At 43.0% G+C, this 26649-nt stretch overlaps 2 protein-coding genes across 9 annotated transcripts in view; both read left to right on the forward strand.

Annotated features, from left to right (window-relative positions):
* Window positions 1-120: 120 nt before the first annotated feature.
* On the forward strand, window positions 121-19642 carry gpr156 (G protein-coupled receptor 156). 2 transcript variants are annotated; one of them, XM_023828848.2, is made up of 11 exons: window positions 121-481; window positions 968-1037; window positions 5893-6075; window positions 6966-7093; window positions 7975-8110; window positions 10073-10183; window positions 11810-11935; window positions 13443-13538; window positions 14266-14502; window positions 16258-16419; window positions 17288-19642. In XM_023828848.2, the coding sequence occupies exons 3-11, from the start codon at window positions 5959-5961 to the stop codon at window positions 18611-18613; spliced, it is 2439 nt and encodes an 812-aa protein (XP_023684616.2). In that variant the 5' UTR covers window positions 121-481; window positions 968-1037; window positions 5893-5958; the 3' UTR covers window positions 18614-19642. The 2 variants fall into 2 exon arrangements, with proteins under 2 accessions (XP_023684616.2, XP_023684617.2); XM_023828849.2 differs by lacking the exons at window positions 121-481; window positions 968-1037 and adding an exon at window positions 2823-2892.
* Window positions 19643-21936: 2294 nt separating this feature from the next.
* The window catches only part of LOC111852698 (glycogen synthase kinase-3 beta), a 51543-nt gene continuing 46830 nt past the window's right edge, over window positions 21937-26649 (forward strand). For 3 of the 7 annotated variants that reach the window (XM_023828890.2, XM_023828893.2, XM_023828892.2), the window contains exon 1: window positions 21937-22919. In XM_023828890.2, coding sequence (XP_023684658.1) covers window positions 22832-22919 — 88 coding nt within the window. In that variant the 5' untranslated portion in view covers window positions 21937-22831. The remainder of the gene's footprint in view (window positions 22920-26649) is intronic. The other 4 variants (XM_023828894.2, XM_023828895.2, XM_023828896.2 and 1 more) reach the window with 2 other exon arrangements.

Genomic DNA, 26649 nt, shown 5'->3' on the forward strand with positions numbered 1-26649 from the left:
CCCCCCTCCTCCATGTGTCATCCAACCCGACTACCACGTATCTTTCACCTGGGTGTTGGTCAGGGGGTGGGGTCTACATATTGTTTTATTAGTGGTCGCTGAAATCAGTAGAAGTTTTTTTTTAATTGTCAAAACCATTTCAGAAGTCGATTTTTATTTTCGTTACGTTATACACTTAAAATTCGTTTTAATTTTATAGCTGCTTCTCTTATGTAATGGATGTCGCAATGTCAACTTTTTAAAGCATAATCAGTTGTATGATAAATCTTCAGCAAGTTTTCCAGACGCGAAACACAGGATTACAGACGTGTAAAAAGGCTACGTGAAGAATATTTATTTTAATGATTCCTTTTTTATTTTAATCACTTTACCTAAACTAATTCTTTGTGATGCTTTTTAGCGGGACACGGTTTTATTTTATGGCGGCTGCGATCGACCACTTGAAAGTGCAAAGAATTCACAAATTATGCCGATATTAATGGTAGATGCGCGTTTTGCGTTTATAGTAGTCCTACATGATTTGTGTGCCGGATAATGAATGATTCTACATGTGACGCTGCCTCTTGCGGGAACGTGGATTTTATATAGTAATTCGTATTCATTTACATAGAAAGGCTTCATAAATTTGAGCTCTCGGCACTTCGCACGTGCTTGAGCACCCAGACAGTGTTTCTCCCTCCTTCCACACTCCCGCTCCCATGTTAGTACTGTTGCTTAAAAGCCACACTTTGTAATTGAGACGTGCCTCTCCTGTACCCTCCTTTTTCTCGATACTTTTCCTGTCCCGGTTTCTGTGATGTGCTTCGGTTTTCATCCGTTAATTGCAAGTTCCCAGTGTTTAACATGAATCAGTATTAAGTATTGCTAATGACTAAAAATGTTGCTACTTCTGGATGAACGAAATCACTTTTTAAGCAATCGAGGCGCCAAGGCACAATCCCTTAGGAATTTTGTTTCGTTTTGTAAGACACGGACTGAGGACAGCCGGGAAGCGCTGGGATTATACATCATTGTAATGGCACCAGCCTCGCGCACAGGTACGTGTGGTCTCTTTGGATATTTCCCCTTTTAAGAGCTACAAAAGTAGCACAAAACGCAGTCCACATAGTATTATCCCCTTACTGTAAAACTGAAAAGTTCTTCAAAATACCATCCAAGATGTTCAATTTGTAGTCTATATGTCTGAAAAAATATGCAGAATCTGAGATATAACTTGAGATATAACTTGAAATAGGCTATATGATCATTGCAAGCCAAAAATAATATATGTGTTGGACATGAGCTGATCGCAACATTTCAAACCCTAATTTATAGCAAATCGTTTATTTGAACCTCGAGGCAAAGAAATTAAGCGGTTAATTAACTAATATTTTTAGGACAATCTTGTACACTTTTCAAGAACACTGTCAAGTTTGCATTGTCCACTACTGAGTTGCACGTTGATCCAGACGACGTTTTATTTGTATGATCAATAGAATTGTCACTTTAAAAGTGTAATTGGGTGAAACATGTTGCATTTACTACTTTAAAAAGTGCAACACGCTAATGGATAATTCCTGTATTCCCTTTGAATTACGGTGTTATTGTGCTGCGCGTGAATGGGAGTACCCCAGTAGGCTTCATTTCTTAGTGTTGATCAGCTTAAGCAAAATTTCTAAAAGGATTACACCAGGAAGAATTTTACAATATCACAGCCTACCCCAAACAGTTCTGTCCGCCTGCAGTTCTTTTCATTGATCCACCCTATTACAAAATAATATTAAAAACAAACGATAACAAAAAAAAAAAAAGAATAATAAAGGGGAAATCTAAAATGATGAGGCTATGGTCAAAGATCGGAGTCTGCTAAAATTGATTTTAAAAGAAGATTGAATAATATGTAAAAAGAATGGGCTTGAAAACATTGATTAAAATTAGTGGAGGACTTCATGTCAAAATGACTGTTATAAAGACTTATAAAAGTGAACAGTATTAGCCTACTGGTGTTAGACTGTTTCCCCACGAATGTTTTTTTTTATTATTAAACTCTAAGCGTGAGGTTAATTCTTTAGCGCTTACATCATTGTAGGCCTCAGGGAGTGTGATGCATTTTCATCATTCTGAAGAAAGGAGAGTAAACCCACCTAACACATACTGTACATTAATAGCCAGTCTGCAAACCCTATGGCAAAGACACGCGGCGAAATGAGCGAGACCCATTTACTAAATCATCTGTATGTAACGTCACGTTTGTCAAACTCTTACATTTCTTTTCGGAAAATAAAGGTTGCAGGTATATCCCTACATTTGTCTTTTCAAAATTTAATTAAAAATGAGCATAACTGGCATCATTAGAGATCCATAAATATGCCTAAATATAACTATGCGCACGAATTAAAATAGTTACATTGACGTGAAATCGTTTTTTGCGGTTTCTGTGAATAATGATACTAAATGGTTTTCCACCCAATAATAATAATAATAATAATAATAATAATAATAATAATAATAATAAAGTTAAGTAACAGGAGAGACGGCATTGAAAGTTTTAATTAAATATAATTTGAGATGCAGAATGGAAACCTTTCCTAAAGTAGGCCTATGCCCATTTTAATTTACCAATTAATTTAAGTTGTAGACCTACGTTATACTTTTGTGCCAATATCAGTTTTAGAATTAATGATGCGAGGAGGGACAGAATAGTGTGTTTCTCTGGCGGTTGTCTTGGTGTTTGGGGCTCGTGTTTCCGCCAACGCGGTGCATGCAGGGCCCCTCACTAAGGAGAGGTCGAGCTCTTTGTAAATCCGGTATCGTGTGCAGCACAACCTCTCTGACCCTTCCGCTGCAAATTTCAGGATATGACAGTCATCTGCAGCCCACACAAAGCCTGGAATGCTACGGGAAAAAATACAGGTGGTGGTCAACTTGAACAGGCATTTTAGAAAGGCACGTCGTGTAACCCGTTTATAATGGACAATATTTTGCGATACAGAAATAGCACGTTGCGCGTAGATTGCGTGTTGCGATATGTTGCGCAAATGGGAGTGTGAGTGCTTAGTCAACCAGGAACAGGGGACGCTCAAACCAAACAATGACTACACATTAAAGCCTTCTTAAATGCATTTAAATGCCTCCAATTAAATGTTTGTTATTTTTCCCAACATGTACAGGGGTGGCCAGTCTGTGCAGCCTTTATTTGTTTGTGACAGAAATCCCAGGCAAAATGGAGGATGTTAAATGGATATAACTGTTCTGTAAATTGCAAACAGGAAATGCCACACTTAGCTGCCTCTGCGAGCAGGAAACTTTAAAAGTCAGAGAGATGACTATACCCTGATAGACAAGGGAAAGAAATTAACTGTTTTAAATTGCTAAAAATATAAATAAATAATTCTTATCACTATTCGTGTGGCAGTAGGATAATTTTATTCCCAGAGGGTAATTAGCATTTTAATTGTGATAGATTATACATGTGGCATTAATTATAGATATCCTTTTCAGAATTAAATGACGTATCATGCTGTAACTTGCTGTAAAAAAACCCATTTTTATATCAAATTATTCTGCCTTTATACAAATTATTTTCTACAAAACCCCAACCAGTATCCAAAAGAAAAATAAAACTAAAAAACGTACCATTCCTAATTTTAAACCTAGAGAAATTTACGGAGTCTGGGTAAGCCGTGTGCCTGTAATCACAAGGTCGCCGGTTCAAGCCCAGCCTCAGCACGTCTGCGGGTCCTTGAGCAAGACCCTCAACCCCCAGCTTCCTACAGGTGGCTGCCCTTCGCGGACAGCTTGCTCTACAAAGAGCAAGTTGAGGGAGGTGTAAAAAGAATTTCCCCACGGGGATTAATAAAGTGTTCATTATTATTATTATTAAACAGCATCATTCGGGTGACATTCTTTGACTCTATGGACAGATCCATCCATCATTAAACAGCTGCTTATTTGGTCAGGGTTGTGGAAAATTGCACAAAAGGCAGAGTCTCAGTGGCATGCCAGTAAATCAGAGAGTGAAAAATATTCACGAACCAAATATTGCAGTGTATGTCTGAAACATTAATAATCACAATAATCCAATGAAACCTTCAGATCCAGACAGAAGACAGGACATTTTGAATATATTGAAGGCACCCGATAATAAATGAAAAAAATTAGGGAACATTATGCAAAAACTATAACACACCCAAAGAGAAGGTGGCAGGTGTATTCTTTGTTAAGGAAATCTGAAAAGAAATATTTATAATGAATATTTTTACACTTAAAATACTATCATTGTTAAGTGTATCAGTGAAAATTAATTTTAAGTAATTTCCTGTTTTATGATGTATCCCATATATGACGTTTCCTTCCACACTCAGTGTTGCCGGGCTGATTTTGTAAAAGGACTACAGTTCCCTATTAGCCATTCCCAAGTGACGTAAGGGAAATTTCTGAATCAGCCACACTTGAAGTGTTTCTAAATATGCACAGCACCCTCTTGTGGTGAATAGAATAATTGTCAGGCATATAGGTAAAGAAAGTTGAATTTTAAAGTCAAATGGTTTTAATAATTTTACAAAAAAGAACCAGAGGGAAAGAAAATCATAATTTTCTGAACTGACATAAAGTGAAAATGATTATAAAAAGTAATTATGTAAGAATTTTCCTGAACAGAGTAAAGGTGCATACTGCACTGTGAGGTACACAGCAGAGTCACACAATGCCAGGTTTCTTTGTGCAATGGCCTGAGAATTTATATCCAGGTTTAAACAGACTGTTATTCAGGTGAATGTTCTAGGATGTTGAATGCTGAGAAGAAAAACAAAAACGCACTTAGAAAAAAATATTTTCGTGATTCTCGTCCAGTGGAATTTCTAACTTCACAAAGTCATTGCTTAGGGAAAAAAAAACAGTGAATGTGCAGTCAGCAGGAGCTTTAGAAGGAGGCCGCTTTTGCCCCCAGGTTCCAGCTGATGAGGGGTGATGAGAACCATTGCTCTTACTTCAACGCAAATGCAACAGGATCCATTACTTACAATGTGGCCCACAGCCCCGACCTGAACCTGTTTCACACATTAGGACGCTTCCACATAAAGCTCACCCCTTTGGTATCTCATTTATGTAACCTTCCTCTGCAAGGCCTCTTTCGATTAGTGAGCTTGCTCTCAGACATATTTAGAAAATTCCTCTTCCATGATATAGGCATTATCATGGCCAGATCCAAGCATAGACAGCCTAGACAGCTGTCCAGGGCCCGATAGCCACAAAGGGAGCCAGACAAAGTCCTGCCAAAGTATATATTGTATACATTGCCAGCAGAATAGACAATTACCTGGGTCCCTGCATTGTGGAAGAAGTGAAATGATCATCGGTTTCTTGGTGGGGGGCTGACTAGGTTAGACTTGGGTGGTATTATGGTAATACCTCCCCACCCCCACCCCGCAAATTTTCTTGGGAAATACTAGAATAGCGTCACTTTTTAAAATACCGTGAAAATACCATATTCCACAGTGTAATATCTGGACTGTTACATCAAAATTTTAATTAAAAATTAGATACTGACCAAGCCTAGCGTCACCTGGGGGGCAGAGGGGTGCTGGAGGTAAAATTTGGCAAGAAGGGCTAGAGGGGGGGGGGCAGTAAAATTCGCTGACTAGGTGGGGAGGAGTTGCGGTGATAAAACTTCTTGCTAATTTTCTGCTGCTGAATAGTGGAGCGACAGATTTCTGGGACATTGCGCATCAATCATGGCAGCCAGAAGCTGCGGTCAATTTGCGGAGAGTCCCGGAACTTCTGGGAGAAGTGGGATGTCGGCATATATTGTGGGAATTTGGCAGTGATGCAGTTTATTTTGCTGTATTGCCCATGAAAAATCTTACCTGAAAAGGCAGACAGTCACCAGCCTGATGTTGTCTTCTAACCCTGCAGGGGTGTAAGTCTGGCTCTGAGGCGTCAGGATGATGGTGTAAGACCAGGCTACTGCCGGCTGGCGCTATGGACACAGCCCTGAACTGCAGCAGGGAGTGCAGCTCTGGTCACTGCGTCATCGACCCCTGGATCAGCAGCCGGGAGGCCTGGGTGCTCCTTCAGAGGCTGTGTACACTCAGCACTGTAATTATGCACTGCCGCTGTAAATACGCACTGGTTCACTGTGGCGCTATTAACACAAACCTTAAATGCACACTGACTCACTGCCCTGTTAACATGAACCACTGGAATTACACACTGATTCACTGTCCTGTGAACATGAACCACTGGAATTACACACTGATTCACTGTCCTGTGAACATGAACCACCGGAATTACACACTGATTCACTGTCCTGTGAACATGAACCACCAGAATTACACACTGACTCACTGCCCTGTTAACATGAACCACCAGAATTACACACTGATTCACTGTCCTGTGAACATGAACCACCGTGATTACACACTGATTCACTGTCCTGTGAACATGAACCACCGTGATTACACACTGATTCACTGTCCTGTGAACATGAACCACCGTGATTACACACTGATTCACTGTCCTGTGAACATGAACCACCAGAATTACACACTGATTCACTGACTCTTACAAATGATGTCACCAGTCAATGTTAGACGTTTGAAACACTTAGTAATGGGAGGATTGAGGCTTGGTGCCCGTTTACTGCTAAGTGAACTAAAGAAATAACTAATAGAAAATTAGGACTTGTGGTGAAGGTTCATCTTCAGGTATCTGCAGGGTGTTTCTAGGCGTTTCTGGTGATGTGGGGCATATGAGGGGCCTTAATTTATACACCGGGGCCAACCTTATCATTAATCAATGATATATTTTGAATCGGTGTGTGACAGGGGAGGGGTCACTCCGGGGCCTATCAGCTTTCAACTGGGGCTAGTGCCCTTGTGGCCCCGCCCCTTTAGATGTCTCAGTATCTATGCGGGGCTCAGGACCCCCGATTGCAGGTGAACTTCAGCTCACTGCTTGTGGTGTCCCGTCCCACCCTGTGGGTTCAGGCAGGCTGGGAGGCTCCTCAGCGCCCGCTGTCCCCCGTGCTGCGTGCGGTGGTGTGGACGCTGCTATCATCCGGCATCCTGGTAGCCCTGCTCTTCCTGACATTCACCCTGCGCTGCAGGAACAATAGGTACGTACATCCCGAGTCAGTGGGCCGGACCGCACCTCCCTGTAGGACTGGACCCAGCCTGCTTGCCTGATGCTGAACCTGTAATCTCCAGCTCAGCTGAGGGAACTTCTGAAAATCTCAGAAAGAAGGGGAATTCAGCCTAATAACAAAATATGCCACATCCATGCCCACACATTTCAGGGAGGTGGAGGAGGGACAATCGAGAGGGGGGGTGCTGGCTAGGCATGGGCAGTATTATGGTAATATCGTATACTGTGATATTTTTGTTAGAAAATATTCCGATGCCCCCAGCCACGTTATTGGAATTAGAATATCTGGATGATATTAGAAATGAGATGGTATTAAAAATTAGTTATCACCCAAGTGTAGTGCGGGAGGGGGGGTGGAGGGCGCTTGTTGGGATGTGGGTAGTAAATTTTGCCAACTGGGAGGAGGAGAGGGGGGCAGGTAGTGAAATTAGTCAACTGGGTCTCTAGGCTGGCAGTAAAATTTGCTGACTGGAAGGGACGAGGTTGTGGTGTTAAATTTTACCGCAGAACAACAGATTTCTGGGACATTGCTCACCATTCGTGAGTGTCAGGGTGCTACTGTCAATTTCCAGGAGGGGTGGGATGTCTGTATACAAGTTATTTGTCATTATAAATCTATGTAATTCATGAAACTCTACCAAATATTTCACAGTATTTATATAACATTTCAAAAATAACATGCCATCATTCGATACTTCTACCAAACGTGTTGATGACAGAGTTTCTGTTTTGTAGTGTATATTCGGGAATACAGTTTACTGCCTTCTGAACTCAGCGTCTGCCTCTGTGACGGGAGCATCCGTTCTTTGTCCTTCCGCGCTCCCGCTAAACCCCTGTGCCTCGTCTCCTCAGGATAGTGAAGATGTCCAGTCCCAATCTGAACGTTCTCACCCTGTGTGGAAGCCTGCTGACGTACAGCAGTGGCTTCCTCTTTGGCGTGGAGGAGAAGTCCCTCCTTCCCAGCGCTGGGCCCAAGACCGTGCTGCAGGTACGGGCTGTCGCGCAGCATATCGTCTATGAATTTCAATTTTGAAGCTATTCTGAAACGCGTCAAAGTCTGGGGATGTCTCATGTTCTAAGACAAGGGGAATAAAATGTGTCTTTCCAAACTGGGTAGGCCTGAAAAATCTTAAATATTAATATTAATATTGATATTAATATTAATAACTTTTTCCACAGACGTATCGTTGTTCTGCTTACTCATTTGTAGAACTGCATCATCAGGAAAGACGTTCAGCACCACTTCACATGTTTCTTCTCTTTGAAAAATTAACAAAAGCCTATTTGCTGTGAAGCTAGCATTGCAGAATTGCTGTTGCTGAGGCGTATGGGGGGGGGGGGGGGACGTAAGTGGGCCTGAGAGGAAAGGGGGCCATGGTTTAGCTGGATAACCAGTGCCTGCAGGAGATTTCAGTGAAGAGTTACATTTATGGGCCGGGTTCGATATTCCTGGGGCTCCGTAGCTGAAAGAGAAAGGAATGGGAAATAAATATGGTGTAACGTTAATTATTTATTTGGGGGGGGGGGTGCTGAAGAAAAAACTGACTGATTTGAAAAAACATGTCGTCCGGGGGTGGAGGGGGTTGAGTGGGGCATGATAGATCAGGCAGGTTTATTGATGTTTGGTGGCTGCATATTTCCTAGGAGCTAAGGTCTGCCTTCTGCTCCAGCCCTGGGCCTGATCTATGCATTGTTATTGCCTGTAAACCACATGTGTAAAGGAATCGAGAAACAGCAGATTGATTTTTGTTTTGTAGAGGATAGAGATTTGAGACAGAAGGTCTTTTTTTTGCTATCCAATATCAGTTTTGTTACAAACGTATGTATGTGTGTATGTATATATGCTTTGTGATCTCAGATAAGTCCATCGGTAGCTGGTTGATGGATAAGGTGGTACAAGACTCATTAGATAAAAGGTTAGCGGAGATGCCCTTGGTTGTTTGCGGGATGCAATGCAGTGCAATACGAATGCGGCGCTGGGTAATTAGAGGTGAGGAGCAGGCTACCGGCCAGTCATCGACCGCTGCAAGTTCAGCCTGAGATGGCAAGACCAATGCCTGGCAGCTGAAGTCACCACCGCCACAAACGGGCTGGCGTGTGGACAAAGAAGAGGCTGGGTCACCCCAGCATCTGTGCTGAAGGTGCTGACAGAGGTATAGGCGTTCACGTTTAGTGCATTTTCATACGACTCTCCTTCCTTATCAGAGAGATGCAAGTTACAACACAAAAGGTGTTTGGCGGAGGTTGGGTTTTGAACACTAGGATAGAGGAGGAAATGACACGACAGCAGGGCGCTATCTGTTAGCCCTAACCTCAGTGCAATGCCATTGATTTCCACTTCATAAAAGTGGATGTGAACTGCGTCCCATCCTGAATTATTCTCTGCCTTGCGTCCGTAGCTACCAGGATAGTCTCTGGACCTAACGCCCCGCAACCATGCATAGGAAAAGTGGTATAGAAGGTGAATGAATGAATGAAGATGATGTGAATAAGTATTTTACTATAATTATTATTAATAAAGTATTTTTTCCAAGCTCTGCTGTTTTCCGTGGAAATATAAATGCCAAGCGTTTGTCAGTCATGCGTAAAAAACATTTCTTAGATCTGACCTTCCTCTGGATGGCAAAGTCACCAGAAATGCTGGTATGGTATGTCAGAGGTCTGATTTTACGAGCTGATGAGTAAGTGCACTTGGCATTCCTGCACGTCTCTGTTTGTATGGCGTGAATGTAATGTCAGAAAGATTATGGGCTTTAGATTGCCTTGTTTACATGTCTGTGCTTGAGAGATGTGGCTTAATAAAATGTCTGTAATGTATCACTTGTACGTCACATGGTAACTCTTCACTGGATGCCTGTGTACGGTCGTACCCCCTTTGGCAGCTCGATGTTGAACAGTTGTTGCCCCTGAGCATTGTGGGAAACCATGACCTTGTGCCTCTCTGTTCCAGGCCCGAATCTGGACCCTATGCATTGGTAGTTCTTTGGTGTTCGGACCCATCCTGGGGAAAACTTGGAGGCTGTACCGGGTGTTCACCCAGCGTGTCCCTGATAAGAGGGTGGTAGGTGCCTTCACCTCTCCTCTTCCTCGCTGTCTATGCTACAACAGTGGTCCAATAAGTTACAATTTATGTTTAGGATACTTTTTTTACACCAAGGTAGACCTGGTCATTTTGTATTCCCAAAAACATTTTATATTTTACCGTTTCAGATTTGTACTTCTTTAAAAACATTTAACAGGTCAAATAAAAGCATCAAACTTTGCACATCAAGTTCATATAGGAATTCTGGCTGGAAGCATGTACCTCAGTAATATCAGCTTTAGCTATTGTGGTGCTCACCTGGGTAGCTTGTCATAATAGGCTGAACGTTAAGGGCAACAACTTTTTAATGAGGCAATTCATTCTGGGATTGTCTGGGATTTTCTGCGTACTTAATACATTTAAATAGTCTGGTGTATTTTTTTTTCTCAATACGTAATCCATCATTATAGGAACACATTGATACATCTGTGATCTCAGAAAATCCAGAGCCTTTTAAATGAACCCCAGTCGTACCCTTATCAGGAGCGTTATTTAACTTCAAATGGGAATCCAAACATTGCCCCGGCCCTGGGAGAAAATTTAAATGAGTACCGGTGCATGTGGAAGTTGCTGCTTCAGCTGTATTTCCAGTTTCCTGGATTGCATAGTTATTCTTGTCTGACAGGAGCTACGCGAGTGGATAAGTAGAAATGAGATAGGGGCTAGAAGGGCTACACCTGAAATTATGGTAATTTCCCAGAGGTATGACAAAGCAGTGAGGAGGATCGGTGAGCAGGTTCTTTGTCACTTGATGGAAATGGGTAAACTCAAGGGTCTCATGTCCCTCAACACCAATTTAAATGCTAAGCTCATATAATTATATACTTATAGAGCTGTACATTTGACTACAACAGGTTGGATTAAGCACCATGCTTGAGGACCCTAGAGCTGAGTACTTCCTGGGACTTGAATCACCTTCAGTGCACAATGCCATGCCCTTAACCACCACGCTACAGTACCTACTGCCCAGAGTGCTTCCTGAAGTACTAAGCCCATTTCTAATCATGGACGAGCATGCTTTAACGTTAAGCTATACCAGAAATATTTGCTGTGGTCTAATTAAAACATGAATTTTGAGATGAGGCTTTATTATTGTGCGATTTTGTTACCATTCATCAACCAGTAGATATCATACTAAGGAGATGATGTCACCGTCACATTGTTATTTTTAGCGCCACGAGTGAGATGGAGGTAATAAGCTCTTCGCTGACATATATAACATGACAGTCCTGCCAGCTGAAGTTAACAGGTATATAACGATAATTTATAGTAATGATACCTGCAGACCTTATTTGACTTGTATGTGGCTGGCATGTTCGAGCTGGGTGTGGAGGGTGGGATTGGATAATCAGTCGGTCCTGGATCCCCCAAAGATTACATTTTGCATCTGCTGTAACTGCACTAGCAGTCTTTGTTGTTCCTGCTCTCCTTACTGCTTCAGTATAGTACAACATCAATTGCGGATATTGCTTCAAGCAAACATGCATTCCTGTTGGTTCTTTGTCGACGTGTTTGTTGACGTGTTGTTGGTGAGGACGTGTCATAAAAATAAACAGAGCTCAGTTTTACTAAAAGTGCTCACCAGTGGAACAATGGTGCTTTCAGATCATCAGAGACTCCCAGCTGATGGGTCTCGTGGCCTTGCTGATTCTGATAGATGTTTTGGTTCTGAGCACCTGGGGTCTGACTGACCCACTCCAGTGTGGAAAGTCCATCAGAGCCGCTGCCAAGGTACAGTACAGAGTCATTTTGCATTTTACCCAGGTGTAATTGTTACGTCACACCTACTGCCAACCCCTCCTTTGGGAGAATCAGATATAAATTGCATTTGATAGATGACATCTGACATAGCCCTTATTTGAAGTCTTATCCATCCACACGTATTTATATCAATTTTCTATAAAGAAATCAAAATAGATATTTTAAAGAACACAATGAAATACATCTCTTCTTTATTTTAATTCTGTTTTATTTTAATGTAGATTTTATCTATTATTTCATTCTATTTGTAAATCCATTTTAATTTCGAACATGTATTTCACTAGTTATAAATGTTTAAATGCAATGATAGGTTGGCATCCCGTATTTGATTATTCCCTGACTTGCGCCTGTAGCTTCTGGGATAGGGATGCACTGCTGTGACCCTGCATAGAACAATCGGGTATAAAAATGGATGGATGGATGGATGGATGGAGTAAATCTGATTGGGTGGGAATAATTGTGAATACCACGAAGGATTTCTAGTTTGGGTTAAAGTTCATAATGCCGGGCCGCCAGTCCTCCAGAATGTATTCCTTTACTATGTGTATGTCAGGGTCAGCTCCTGTTCCACTCTGTGTCCCTTCCCTGTTTGGCCAGCAGGTGTCGCTGGTCATCCCGTCCCTCCAGTTGTCAGTTCCCCTGTTGTTCCCCAGCTCCCTGTCGGCCGCATGGCTCAACTCGTCGAGCATGTGGTTGTCTGTGAACCCCTCTGTCATGTGTTTGAATTGTGTCTCTTCTGTTTTTGTATTTTGTTCCCTAGTGTTTCATTTGTGTCGTATTATAGTTTTTCTAGTTCCTGTGTCTTCTGATTCATATTTGGTTTTGGGTTCGTTCTTTGTGCCCATGCTTGTGTTTCTACCTGTCTGTTATTCCTCCAGTGTTAGATTCTCTTTTCCCTATTTCTTGGTTAGTTCTTAGTTTTAGTTCCTTGAGTTAATTATTAGTTTCACCCGTGACCTGTTTTCCCAACCTTGTTGACTAATCTCACCTGTCCCTTGTTAGTCTTGTTACCTTCTGTATTTAAGTCCCTGCCTCTGTTTAGTTTGCTAGTGATTTGTTGAATGTTCGTGAAGTTGTATGTTACCTGCCCTGTTTTTGTAATTAGTCTTTGTTTATCCCCATCTACTTTTGACCGCTCATGGTCCTTTGTTTTGTAAGTTGTTTCTTGTGTTTTTTTTAGTTCAGTTAAAAAACCCCGTTTGTCCTTTGAGCCGCCAGTGGGTCGTCCACCTCCTCTCTGCATGTATCACACCTCGGCCTTCGCACCAAGTCGCCCGAATCCCTAACAGTATATTTCCCTCTCAAATCACCCTTCGCCCTAAATCTATTACTTTCATTCAAAAATGAGAGTAAGTTCTGGTAGAAAAATGGTGATTAAATGGGATCTTTGCAGATACTGGTGGCACATTAATCCATTTAATGGGCTAAGTCTGCATCTGTTCTTCTGTGATCTAGCCCCATCTCTGTTGTGTCACAGGTGCTGGAACATGAAGTGTCCTACTCCTTGTTCCAGCAGGAATTCTGCTCTTCACACTACTCTGATATTTGGATCGTCCTTCTCTCAGTGCTCAAGGTGAAATGGACAAGTCAGTCCTACCCACCCTCTGCCTCATGGACTTACTTCATTCGCATGTATCTGGATAACTGCTGTTTTTAATCACAGTTTATGGTTTTACCACCATGTCTATAAGTGGTACCCAAATTTACCTTTGGGTACGAATAAAGTTAAACTGAACTGATGTCTATTTACAGCTGACTGTCTTACTGGATGACTAGAGTAAGTAAGGTTATTTAAAGTGTGTTCTTCAGCAGGGCCTCTCCTGGGCCTTGAATCAGTGACCTTCAGGGTACTGTGTTTCATTCATGAGACACTGTATCACCCAGTCAGTAATAAGCACCACGTCATCCGTTCCCTTACAAGTGCCATATCCCTTACACACACGCACACACGCGTGCACACGCAGACACACTCACTGTGTCGTGCTGCTGCTGCTTCCTTCAGTAGCTTTTCTCCATCCTGCCGCTTGCTGCATCAGCATGTCTACAATGAAGATCCTGCAGGAATCCCAAAAGAACTGATTCATGCTGACTAGAACTGAATACATTGCTAACGCTTGTGTTTGTCGCACAGTACAATAAAAGTGAATCACCATTTCTTTGCACAGTGAATGACATTTAATTCATGGTAACAAGTATGGGTCATTTGTTTTCATTTAACTTGTCCCACTGTAGACAAGACCTGTTGGGTGTATGCCAACAATTTCTTGTCTCTCTGCCTCCTCTATCCTCCCCCTCCCCAGGGCAGTCTCCTCCTATACGGGACATACTTAGCTGGTCTAACAAACGATGTCAGCTGGCCCCCGGTGAACCAGTCCCTTACCATAATGGCAGCGGCTTGCCTAGTCACCCTCTCTGTGGCTCTGAGCATCCCTGTGTCCAGGCTTCTGCAATCGTGGCCAAACGTGGTCTACAGTGTCGTCTCTGGCTCCATCTTCGTCTGCACACTAGCCACGAACTGCTTGCTGTTTGTGCCTCAGGTGAGCATTCGTCTTCAGATTTCACCTTTTAGCAATGGAACACGTCTTACCAAACTATCGTTTGCTTGGCTGCATCCATTGTCAATCAGACTCTCAGGTGGTACAAAAACTGTTGACTCCCATCCTCTGTCAGACGTAGGACCTAAGAGATGGGTGCTATCACTCTTCCCTTAGCTGTTTAATGATGTTTTGTTCTGCAGTGACACACAGCAGGCCCCATTCACACACAGCAGGCCCCATTCACACACAGCAGGCCCCATTCACTGATGAGAGCAAAAAGGTGCACAGTCACAATGGCCTCGGTGTTGGCTGTTTTCAAAACACCAGGCGTTCGCTTCCTACCAAATCCATTTAACAAAAACTGCAAGTTACCTAAGAGGAAACAAACAAATGAAAATAAGGAAAACTGCCTCGATAAGGATTTGGAACAAGAACTGAAGTGGAAAACAAATGTGAATGTGATAAATATCCTTAATTAAAAGGTCATATGTAGGTCACATGACTTAAAAGGGTTAAGAAGCACTTAACTCCTGTGTCTGCTCAATGGCTCTTGGCTTTCCTTTATCTCCCGTTAAGGGAATAGGCTCATAAAATAAAAATGAAACAAAATGAAGGTCATGGAAGGGGACGTCACGGTTAATAAATGAATTAACATGGATATGTGCAAATTCTGAAATATGTGGATCTTATTTGGCTAGGACAACTCAAACTCAGGACCTCCAGTGCAGATAGCAATCACCTGTAATCTCTTCAGGTGAAATATCTGGACCTCTCATCTAGGTCCTCTTAGACTGCCTCTTCTCTGAATTACTGTGAAACAAGAAGCAGTTTATTTAAGATAAGGAGTATAAGGCAATTTCTGGGACAGAGATTCTGCTTCCTTCATCAATAGCCATAATGATCTTTACTCATTACTCCTGACATACTTAATTCTTTGCAGCTGTCGTTATTTTACAATATAAAGAGCACAAACTTATATATTACAAAAGTATTTTTGTCATGACACTGCCTGAAACAAAAAGCTTAATGAACACAATCTACCCACACAATAAAGAGGTGAGATGTTGCACGAGGCCCTTTCATTTACAGCCTTTACATGTGAAACTTTTTTCAGTGTCTGGCTCAGCAGGTTAGGCAGGTTGTACCCGTGGTCAGAACGTTACTGGTTCCAGCCCCAGCTGGGATTGTTACATCTCTATGCGGCCATTAGGCATTGCCTATGACCCCCCGAATGTTCCAGGGGTACCAGATAAATGGCTGACCCTGCACTTGGGCCTCCAAGCTTCGCTCTCAGCTGTATACATTTCTATACAATTTGTCAACTATCAGAGAAAAAAAGAGTACCAATTTGTACCTTTGGTTGTCATTGGGGCTGTACCTTCAAGGCACTGCCAGTTGTACCCTAGTTGTAAGTAAATGTACCTTTTAAGGTACAGAAATGGACTCTGAGGAACATCCGCAAGGTACAAACAACATCAGTGTGCCCCCAATGGAACAAAAATGTTCCTCATGGTCCATTTCTTTACCTTAAAAGGTACATTTACCTACAGTTACAGGGTACAACTGGCAGACTCTTGACAGTACAACAAACAACAACAGCAACAACAAAGGTACAAATCGATACTCTATTTTTCTGACAGTATATGTCTCAATGAAGAGCAAGTTGCGATATGCAACAAACAAGCATTTCAATGTACCAGTACTTGCACAAATGGCAAATTAAGCATTATTTAATTTCAACCTTCCACCACCCAGGTCGCCCAATGGAAGCAATTTCAGGAGGAGCTGAACCCCAGTTCCAGTCAGATGGCCAAGTACTTCAGCAGCCCCAGCAAGAGCCTGCAGTCCATGTACAGCGAGGATGAGATCTTCTACCTGCGGGGGGAGAACAGCTCCGTGAAGAGGCTTCTCATGGAGGTAAAGCTGAGGAGACGGTCAGCATGTGGAGATTCAGCCGGTGTCATACACCTCCTGAGTGACGCTCTCGCTGCATGTACTGCTCTTCATAAAGTGTGACTGTTTAAATGTTCCATTTAAGCAAAGTTTTTTTTTGCCTTGTTCCATTTACAAGATGCATAATTAAAATGCAACAGGTTTTCCATCCACTGAGGGCAGCAACAGCACAAGTCCTGAGTCAGCTGGCGATTATTTTGGTTCTGTCTGGTCGCCTTTCATGGCCATTGACATGCATGGAAGATCTGGGAGCAATTTGTTAATGCCAATTCGCTAAACCGAAAGCTGTACAGGAGGGCGGAAAATAGCCAATGCCCAGTGAAATGGCAACACCTACAGGCAGCCAGACAATGATTCTAAAGGGCACTTATGAATCAGTCAGCATTGGTATGAAGGGTCAGATATTGGTATTGAACGACAATGCAAAATAAAGCCTCGACCTGGAATGGGACGTATATTCTCTGTATAAACACAATTGTTTTAGAACACATTCAGTGTATAAAATTAGAAATATTGGTTGTTATTTTTTAGTGTTTTCGTTGTCCCACCCCCATATAATTTATTTGTTCCTCCCCTGTTTCTCTTGCTATCTTAGCATGGCTGAACTGTAATGAAGAAATTGCCCACACTAGTTGCCAAAATTATGGAAACACTTCCAATTGATACAGATTGCAGAACTTTATTCCAGTTACTCCAGTTATTTAATCATCCAGTGTATGATATTTGTAAACATTACTGGCAATATTTGTGTAGTAATTTTTAAAGCAGAATGCCAAAAATGCTAGGTGTTCCCACGATTTTGGTCACTAGTGTAAGTTGTCCTGCTTTGCAGAAGAATGCTGTGATTGACAGCCTCCAAGAGCAGGTGAACAACGCTAAGGAGAAGCTGCTGAAGCTGATGTCAGCTGATGGACCTGGCGCTCATCACGAGACCGACTCCTCTGCAAACCTCAACTCCTCCTCCACGCAAATAACGCAAGTGCAGCTTGAACCTGCTGCATCATTGTCAGAGACTGACACTACGGCTATGGATGTTCCTCTTCCCAATTCTCTTCTTCCGGGGCAGAGAATTACACAGAGGCCACGTGAAAGTGTTCCTAAGGACACTGACTATGCAGGGGGCAAGTCAGACTACATTCCTGAGGGCAGCAAGAATGAAAGTGATGTAGAAGAGACATTATCTATGATCCCAACAGTCTTCAACTCTATAGATTCTCCTGGTTCTAGGGATCTGTCGATGAGTGATGTACAACGGGCTGATTCTGGCAGTCCCCTGGATAGTGTCACTAATACTGAGCATCAACCGTTAAGCTATACCACTCCCACTGGAGCTGAAGAATCGGTCCCTCAGGTTAAGCGAGAGACACCTCTACTGGGAGGCAAACATAACTTTGTCAGCAGTGAGAAGCTACAGGAGATCCTCCTTGACCTCAGTGTGGATGCCATTACCACGTCCCTCAAGTCGCCAAAATGGGATAAAGGTCCTTCCAGTCCCAGTCCTGAGGAGTCTTCTCATAAGTTCCCCTACCGCTTTTGCTACCCAGGCATTTCCCCCTACATCATGAGGAAGAGGAGGCCCCCCTTCCATTCTTCCAGGGCTGGTCTATCTTCATATTGTTACTCACGGTCTGTGCCCTCTGTACACCGCAAAAGTGCAGCCACCTTTTACCAAAATAAGCACCCTCCCGTCAGCCAGAGCAGAAGTGAACTTGACACCACGGTATCACAGCCTCAGCGTTCAGACTCCGGGGTCATCAGCGGTGGAGGGGAAGGAGAGGCCCAGGCCTGCCACTCACCAGGCTGGCAGAAACGAGCCTCTTCAGGACTCCACGGAGGAGCCACCCGTACCTGTACCATCATGTCCTCCACAGGGTGCGATCCCAGTGACGTTCCTACAGAGAGCGAGCGCCTCCGGGAAGAGCAGGAGCCGCATGAGGATCAGTACTGCTATTCCGACTCTGATTCCAGCAGCTCCGAGGAGAACTATTGCTGCTACCACAGCTCGTACTGCAAGACATGCGCCCACAGACAGTACGAGTCCATGGACAGCACCACCTCGGAAACGTCCGACAGCGAGTCCGGTGGTTTCCCTAGCTACTGCCACATCATCCATCCAGTGGTAAATTTTAAAGATGACCTTCAGCCTACTTTTGTCTGAAGCTGCACCAGCATCCGAAAGTAAAAGTCACAGTCCTGCTGTAAGGAATCGTGGAGTTATAAAGCCACAATGACATGACTTTAATACAAAGACGTAATGGTTTTTGTGTTGGGTCATAAATGCTCCTTTAAATTTAGAGTAATTAGAGGAAAAAGACAGTATTTGTTTTGCTGTATTTGGTTATTTTCTTAGTTCTTTGTTCTGTGGCACAATGTGAATGTATGCCTTACTAAGCATGAGTTGACTTAGCTCCCTGTAAGAGTTTAAAAATTAATGTGATTTATTGCATGAGGTGCCTGGATTACCACCATTTTAGCTCAACTCAAAACTGTCCTCTGTAGATGTGAGCCTATCACATGCCTTTTGTGCACATATATATTTTTATTTTAGTGTCTTTTAATGTAATTATTTGTATTCAGGTATTACCAAGATCTGGTCTTTTAACCAGACTGGTATGCAGAATAACAGTTTGAAGGTTATTATTTTGCCTTTGCACATTTTAAATGCAGGACCTGAGAATGAAATTATTTAGTATGTAAACAACCTGACAATACACCTTATTATCTTTTGTATATAAGTTACTAAACTTGTTGGGAAAAAAAAACCTGTCAACAGCAGTATTGATAATCTATCCGTTTTGAGTATCCATTTATTCAGTCTGACCAGTGGGATATTTAGCTTTTGTATTTTGCTAGGAAAAGGTTACTTAAACATGCCATCAACTCACAGTATGGTTAATGTGTTCCTGTATTAATCTCTTTTGTATGCATTTTTTTGCCTGTGACCGCAAGATTTTTGAGAGTTCTCTCTGTACATTAGAGTTAATTTATTTCAATTTCTTTCCTTAATTTATTACATGCATTGCATTTCAATTTTTATCATGTATTCTATTAAATAACCTTGGGATAAAATCCAGCATGTAATGTGTGTGGTTTACTACACTCAAAAGTGTTTTTGCATATTTTACTGAGGACTGTATGTATAAGCAGTAATTTGTTATACCCAGTAAACATTCTGATTGTCGATTGATTTTTGTATCTGGCTATGAAAGTGTGTTATCATTCCTATATATTGCTTGCAAGCACCTACAAACCTGTTTAATTGCCTGCCTCCCCACTACACTTCTGTACTGTATATGCTCAGTGTGAAACCTTTGGATTTCTCAGGACTGGATACATTCCTCTCTTAATCTATTGAATGAGAAAGCATCTCCTTTCTTTCACTCGTTAATGTGACTGATGGACAACAGACAAATCGTTTATCTGACCCTTCTAAATGAAAGAAAAAAAGTTTTTAATTTGTAAATGTGATGAGATGGTTTGCTGCTTGCAGAACTTACTGGTACTGATTTCACAGCTTCACAGTACCTCCGTCTGAATTCATTTGATTCATGACTTCAGAGTATGACCAATGCCCCCCATAAAGGGATTATCTGGCAATGCCACGCAAAGTGAATATACAAGAGATTTTTTGGCAATTTTGTTTTAAAAAGGTACTTTATACTTTGATACACATATACTATCAGATCCCTGTCAGACATACCCATTAAACTTTGAAAGTTTGCCCCTGTCATCCATGTTCATTGACACTTTGCCATTTTGCTCTGAACCCTTCACTAAATAAAGACCAGGATACCCTTCTCGGTGTGGCATGGTGGTGCGGTGGTTAGTATTGTTGCCTCACACCTCTGGGACCTGGGTTTGAGCCCCCACCTGGGTTATAAGTGTATGGAGTTTGCATGTTCTCCCCATGTCGTCGTGGGGTTTCCTCCAGGTACTCTGGTTTCCCCCCCACAGTCCAGAGATATGCTGAGGCTAATTGGAGTAACTAAATTGCCCATAGGTGTGTATGTGTGTGTGAATGGTGTGTCAGTGTGCCATGTGATTGGCTAGCCCCCCATCCTGGGTTGTTCCCTGCCTTGTGCCCATAGGTTCTGGACCCCCTGTGACCCAGAACGATAAGTGGGTTGGAAAATGGATGGATGGATACCCTTCACATGTTCTGGGTAAACATGTACTCAGACAATTAAAGAATTAAAATGACAAACATGCCTAAACTGTGATTCCTGTACTACTGAACAAAATAAGTCTACATGTATTGACCCTATTACACAGAGGCAGAATTAACTGACGCACACTAGTTGTGAGTTTTTACTTAATTGTGTTCATGTGTAGGTATTGCGTAACTTTTACATTAAGATGTATGTAAACCGTCACCTGCAGATTTCTCAGCAATCCATCTTCCAACCATTTATCCCTAACAAGCTTATGGAGTTGCCTGTTAATACAGGGCAGAAGGCAGATAACCTGATGGTGCATATTTGAGGGTGGAAACCAGAGATCCCCGAGGAAACCCACATAACAGAGTGAGAACATGCACACTCCGCACTCAGAGTGGGATTTAAACACCCAACTCTGGAGGTTTAAGACAACGGTTTAACTCGCCTTGTAGCCACCCATCTGTGATTATAAAAACAGGTCATATTTTTTTAAGTCTTCTTGCTTCAATGTACTTTTGAGTTTCACAATCTAACCATAGGAATTGCTATTCCACTGGGAAAGGGGCTGTGCTTAATTGAATCAAGAATAAAATAAGTTTAAATAGGTTGTAAATCACTGTGCTTTTACTCGACTAAGAAAGGACAAAAGTTCATTCTTTCTACATATTAGTATGACACTGAAACATTGAATAACTGGGTGAATCAGTAGCTAAACATAAGCCTATAGTAAAACTTAATAATTTACTTCAGTTGAATTTTATTATAATAACAATAAAAATAAGTATTACATTTATTAAAAAATACCATTATCAACTATACAGACAATAATAAAATGCAATAAAATAAAAATAATAAAACAATTATTCAGCCACTCTTTCCATACCACTTTTTTCCAGTTTATGAAAAAAGAAGGGGTTATACTCGGCCACGGCATATCATTGGACAAATTACAGGAGCCGACTAGCAACAGCGTTACTTAGCCACTGGGGCTCGCTTTCGGCACCCGTCAAATTCTGTTGGTGCACTACCGGCATTGTTCTTAACCTCATTGGTAGATGTCCATGGCAGTTTTCTGTGCACCGACAGATTGCCCGCCCTCCGGTACAGTAGCACTGTGCTTTGCGAAAAACAAGTGGAAGCCTTCGGCAATATTCGGAAAGTGTGACGGAATAGCCGCAGATTCATTGGCCCACGGTCGTTTGGTTTCTCCGCCTTTCTTCGTAGAACCCGCTTTCGATTGGCCAACGGAACCCCGTCTCCGCCCATGTCGGCTTGGGCGTGCGCAGTTTGCAATTCCCGCTGTAGGAAAGTGGCGTAGCCCTTTGCTGCATCTATGTACCAGCCCAGCCTTTGTACGTAACTTACGCACTGTGGGCTGGAGTGACAAAGAGCGAGCGGAGACAGACGGAGAAGGAATAAAAAAAGAAATTCAGAATTTGTGGAGCGGTATCGGCTAGAATCGTTTGCGGTTTTTCCCCCACAAGTAAAGGGGTCTCGATGGTGGCATTTGGACCCGTTATATCATAGGTTAGGGTTCAGATTATTACTTCCGCGTTTTAGAACTGGACGCGAGACTAGGTCTGTTCTGCCAATTTCATTTTTAAATCTGGGGATTTGAAAAGATTTTTTTCTTCATTTGAACCGTTGGCCGAGCCGAGCAGATGGGAGCCGCCATGGCAGGAGCAGTCGGATCGCTGAGTCTCCACCTCAGTATATGAAGGGTTATGGTGCGGTGCGACATTTACGAAGCGAAGAACGCCGTTAGCCAGCGCAATTTAGACCATGATTTCTCTATTTTAGATCAGCGATAAGATCACGGACAGCGTCACGAAACTGCACGGCGCTGATTTTAATATAAGGACGCAGGAAAGGGCCGTCGGTAGGTAATTGAAAACGGGCCCCCACCTCCAAAGGCCTGGCGATCCGGTAGATCGAGCTGTCCCCGGTAACGCTATAGATGCCTATAATCTAATGTGCAAAAAAGAGGATGATCTGAAGAAAGAAGAAAGCTGTTGGACAGATATATCCAGTTAACGAGAGCATTCGGGGAAGGGCTGACGAAGGAATCTCCCCCTCTCTTTTATGCATTAAATAACTGAGATTGAACTACTGTCCGAATAACGGAGGACAATAAATACGAATCAAACCTGTAATCGACGTTACGGAGTCAAGGGACGGTGTGGGGTTTTTTTTCTTTTCTTTTTTTTTTGGATCGGAATATGTCGGGTCGGCCCAGAACCACCTCCTTTGCAGAGAGCTGCAAACCGGTGCCGCAGCCCTCGGCCTTCGGGAGCATGAAAGTTAGCAGTGAGTATCTGTGCGATCCGCCGTCAGTCCCGGCTACCGGCGCCGGTGCCCAGCCCTTATCAGGGTCAGTACGATTTCCTCTTGGTGCCTTTCCTTTCATCCAGCAAGTGTCACCTTTTTATTTATAAGGGATTAAGAGACCTGCCACCCCTTGAGTTGGGACAACTTAAATGGGCCCCTTTTCTTTCTTTTCTTTTCTTTTCTTTTAACTGGTGGGGGATCTGCCAATGCAAGACTGTGAGGCGCTGAATTAGCAGGATAAACCTTACAGCCGAAGGTAATAGATGACCATCTCGATCCCGGATGCTAATGGGTGACTGGCCTTGTAACTTCTTTACCCGTTATTTTAACCCGCTTAACTAGTTAAATGTGCTGTTTATTAGGAAGGTAACAGAGGCCCGTTGTTCCTCTCTAGCAATCGGCTATTGGTTTCGGGATAATTCACGTTGTGGACGAATGTCTGGGGCTAGTTCGTTTTCCGCTGGATTTTAACGTTAATGTTACGGGGACGGCCGTCTGTGGTCATGACAGCTGGCGTCCGGCGTGTCTCATAACACCCGAAAACGTACATTACATGAGTATTACATGACTTTTCTGGGTTGCCCTAGCCGTCCGTGTCTGTTTTACTTGCCGTCGTCTGGCATTAATACTCATTTCCGTGGTTGCGATCATGTTCGATGCGCATCCTTAGTCGTGCTGTCGACTTATTACAGGAGCCAGCGCGACCCAGTGATGTACTTTAATATGTTGCCTTTCCACCGAAATTAACATTTTTATTTGGAAAAATGTCACCTGCGAAGTCGGCATGTGTAACATTTAGTTCCCTGGACACCTGTTAAGCCTCCCGTGTAGCGGTGCTTAAAGATGGAGCCGGGGGGGGGGACTGTAACCGTCCTTGAGAAAACGTACTTCATCCAAACACCCTGCTGTACACGTTTACGTCTGTAAGGGTAAAATCGTTGACTAAGCATAATAGATAAATACATTTGCTGTTAATCGGTGTCCCATTTCCTGTTTTCTGAGTCCACCGTTGCAAATGATCACCTCCTGCACGCAGTATTGTTTATGGGCTTCTGGCTGTTAGTCCTCAGCTTCCCACTCCTTTTCATGTGTAAATGTTCCTGTGGTAATAAATAGAGGATCCCTGTAACTCCGGGCCGCCTCTGAAGCATCAAACGGACGGAGTAAAGCTCCAGGGCCGGCCTCCGCAGGACTGTCTCCCTCCCTGTCAGTTTAGACGGCAGATTGGTGTGCACTGGCTGCCATTGTGTCCTCTCGATTAACTGCGTCTGCATATCATTTTGCTCATTTTGTTTTATTATCTCTGGATGCAGCTTAAGTTTCTGTATTTAAGAAACAAAAGTTTGTGTGCTTGTGTGTTTATTTGCTACAATAAATCTTAATTTAGGGCAGAAATTTGTGCATCTGGTCCCCTTCTGACATGGTTTCAGTTAAAGCTATTAAATGCTATTCACTGCTGATATAGCTGTAGCAGTACTGTTTGTGAGGTTGCTGTAGTCACTAAAATAGTGTGTTACAGGAAAGTCCAAGGTGCTAGATAAGTGAGAGTAGTAGTTTACTACTGTTTAGTTTAACATGAAGGGGGAATGCAGACTGAATGCACCCTGTGAATGTGGATGTGAGTCTGTGTCAGGAGCTGAGTTCATGTTTTTGGCCGGTGCTGGTCAGCTCAATAATGAACCCGTGGAGGTGCTTGTTCCAGCACTGCAGTGCAGTGGCTGCAACGCCCCCCCCCCCCAGTGGTGCACAGGCCATAAATGCTTCCAAGTAGGGGTGTTACCGCTGAATCCTGCATCCTCCCTGCATTCTCAGTGTTGTAAAAACCACCTGTTCAGCTGTTCTCCCTTCTGGTCATTAGGGCAGTTTAAACTTGTCTTCATTGATTTCTTATTGGCTTAACATAGTTACACTGTCTAAATTAATGTTTTTTTTTTTTTTGTATAGACCGTATATTGGTATATGAAGTGCTTGTAAATCTAGTGACTGGGGCATTTCTTTTTGTACTGTGTTGTCTGCAGGGGTGTCCTGTGATTGGATGAATCTCGGATGTGTGGCACATTTTGGTGGGTGGAGCCTGGGGTGAATAGGGCTGTGATTGGGTGTATTCTGGATGGGCGTGGCTTGTCTGGGTGAAACCTAGAGAGGGAGCTCGCTCGCTCAGGAGCACAGGGTGGTGGTGGTGAGTTGCCACCTGACTAGGGCATATGGGAAGGAGGGAGGGAGGGAGGGGGCAGCTGAGATGACAGCCTAGACTGAAAAGTGGAGACAGAGGGAGGAAGAGAGAAAGGCAGCTCAGCTGTGACTTAATTTCTGGCACAGACCTGCTGGTTGGGAGGGGGCTGAGGAATGACAGTGATTGGCAGTCTCCATAATGAATGAGGTGACCCACACCCATTAAAGGATGCCTTTTTTTCTCTCCTTCCAAAGCCAGAAGATGGGAACTTGATAGAGGATAATACTGTGGGATTTGACCTAGAAGTTGTTACGTGCCGTAAGTTTGGGGTACGTGCCGTAAGTTCTTACCATGAGCGCTGTGACCGAGAGGGTTGCATGCCTGTCTTTTAAGGTGTCTGGTCTTATTGTTGAGAAGTGCCTGGTTTTTCATGAAGTCATGGAAGTAAATAAAGTTACAAAGTCATGTACTACCTCAGTAACCTCCTGTGCTACTCTTTACAGTTGTAGTGTATTGTAGGTACTCTTGGAGATTAACTGACACTTATCTTTTCTGGTGTACAAAACATAGATGTACTGTAAGACAAACATCAAACTTACTGTCCACATTGCAGTCTTTTTAAGACGGTATGTAAGGCCTGACAAGCCAATAGAAAAATGCATTGTATCTTTTTTTTTATTATTTTTTCTTTGATATAATCAGTAGGTTGAATGAAAAGGGTGTGGGGGATTTAGTCAGATGCTATCTAAAAACGTGGCTTTACGCACTGCGTTATCTGTTGTGAAAGCAGCATTACGTAACGTAGTTTTTATCTTGAGCTCTTATTTAAAAAAAGAACTCAAGGACGAAGAGAGCCTGAACTCCTGAAAGAAGATGGCGTTAACCCTTCAGATTAGTTACTTACTATTTGCACTGGAACCTGCAGCCTTACCAAGGTCTTGGCTGGAGAGAAGTGCTCCTGTGGAGAGGTGATCACACACCCCGAACTGGGCTCAAAGTTTTGTGGCTTGGCTTTGTGATTTCTGGGTTGAGTGTAGTGGACTTGAGGGGGAATCTGGAAGTTCATTGGCTGTATTGCCGCTTAGGTAGTGCACAGTTTAAGAACAAATGATGGTGCTATTGTTGGAATATATGCAATTGAATTAATGGTTCTTGTTCCTTTGGCCTTGTATAAGAATTTCGAAAGACACTGGCAAATTTGTGGGGGGGAAAAATCCCCCTCCCCCCCATGACAAACAAATAGTCTCTTCCTTGGCTAAAGGGAACACTAAGGGTTCGCGCGCATCGGGAGCGCTGACCCCCATGGTGCTGGTTTTTTGGGCCACCCAGATTGTGCTGGTCTGCTGAAGAAATCCCGTTGAGACCAAGAGGCGGATTCCGACCTGCCGTGTTCTGCATGTGGCAGCAGAATCCCAGTGGGGCAGAGGCCCCCTCCTCCCTCCCCCCCCCCCACCCCATAAAAACTATCTAGGTTAGTGGTCCAAGTGTGGAGCTGAACAGGTGTTCTTGAGGATGTCATATCCCCCCCCCCCCCCT

Source organism: Paramormyrops kingsleyae, chromosome 16, assembly GCF_048594095.1.
Source record: "Paramormyrops kingsleyae isolate MSU_618 chromosome 16, PKINGS_0.4, whole genome shotgun sequence".
Lineage (NCBI taxonomy): Eukaryota > Metazoa > Chordata > Actinopteri > Osteoglossiformes > Mormyridae > Paramormyrops > Paramormyrops kingsleyae.

Bases quoted from the DNA above. Each gene is read 5' to 3' on its own strand.
- gpr156 (XM_023828848.2), top strand. From the start codon at position 5,959: ATGGACACAGCCCTGAACTGCAGCAGGGAGTGCAGCTCTGGTCACTGC. The intron at 6,076-6,965 runs GTAATTATGCAC...CTGTGGGTTCAG, and splicing joins GGCTGTGTACACTCAGCACT to GCAGGCTGGGAGGCTCCTCA. The intron at 8,111-10,072 runs GTACGGGCTGTC...TCTCTGTTCCAG, and splicing joins GGCCCAAGACCGTGCTGCAG to GCCCGAATCTGGACCCTATG.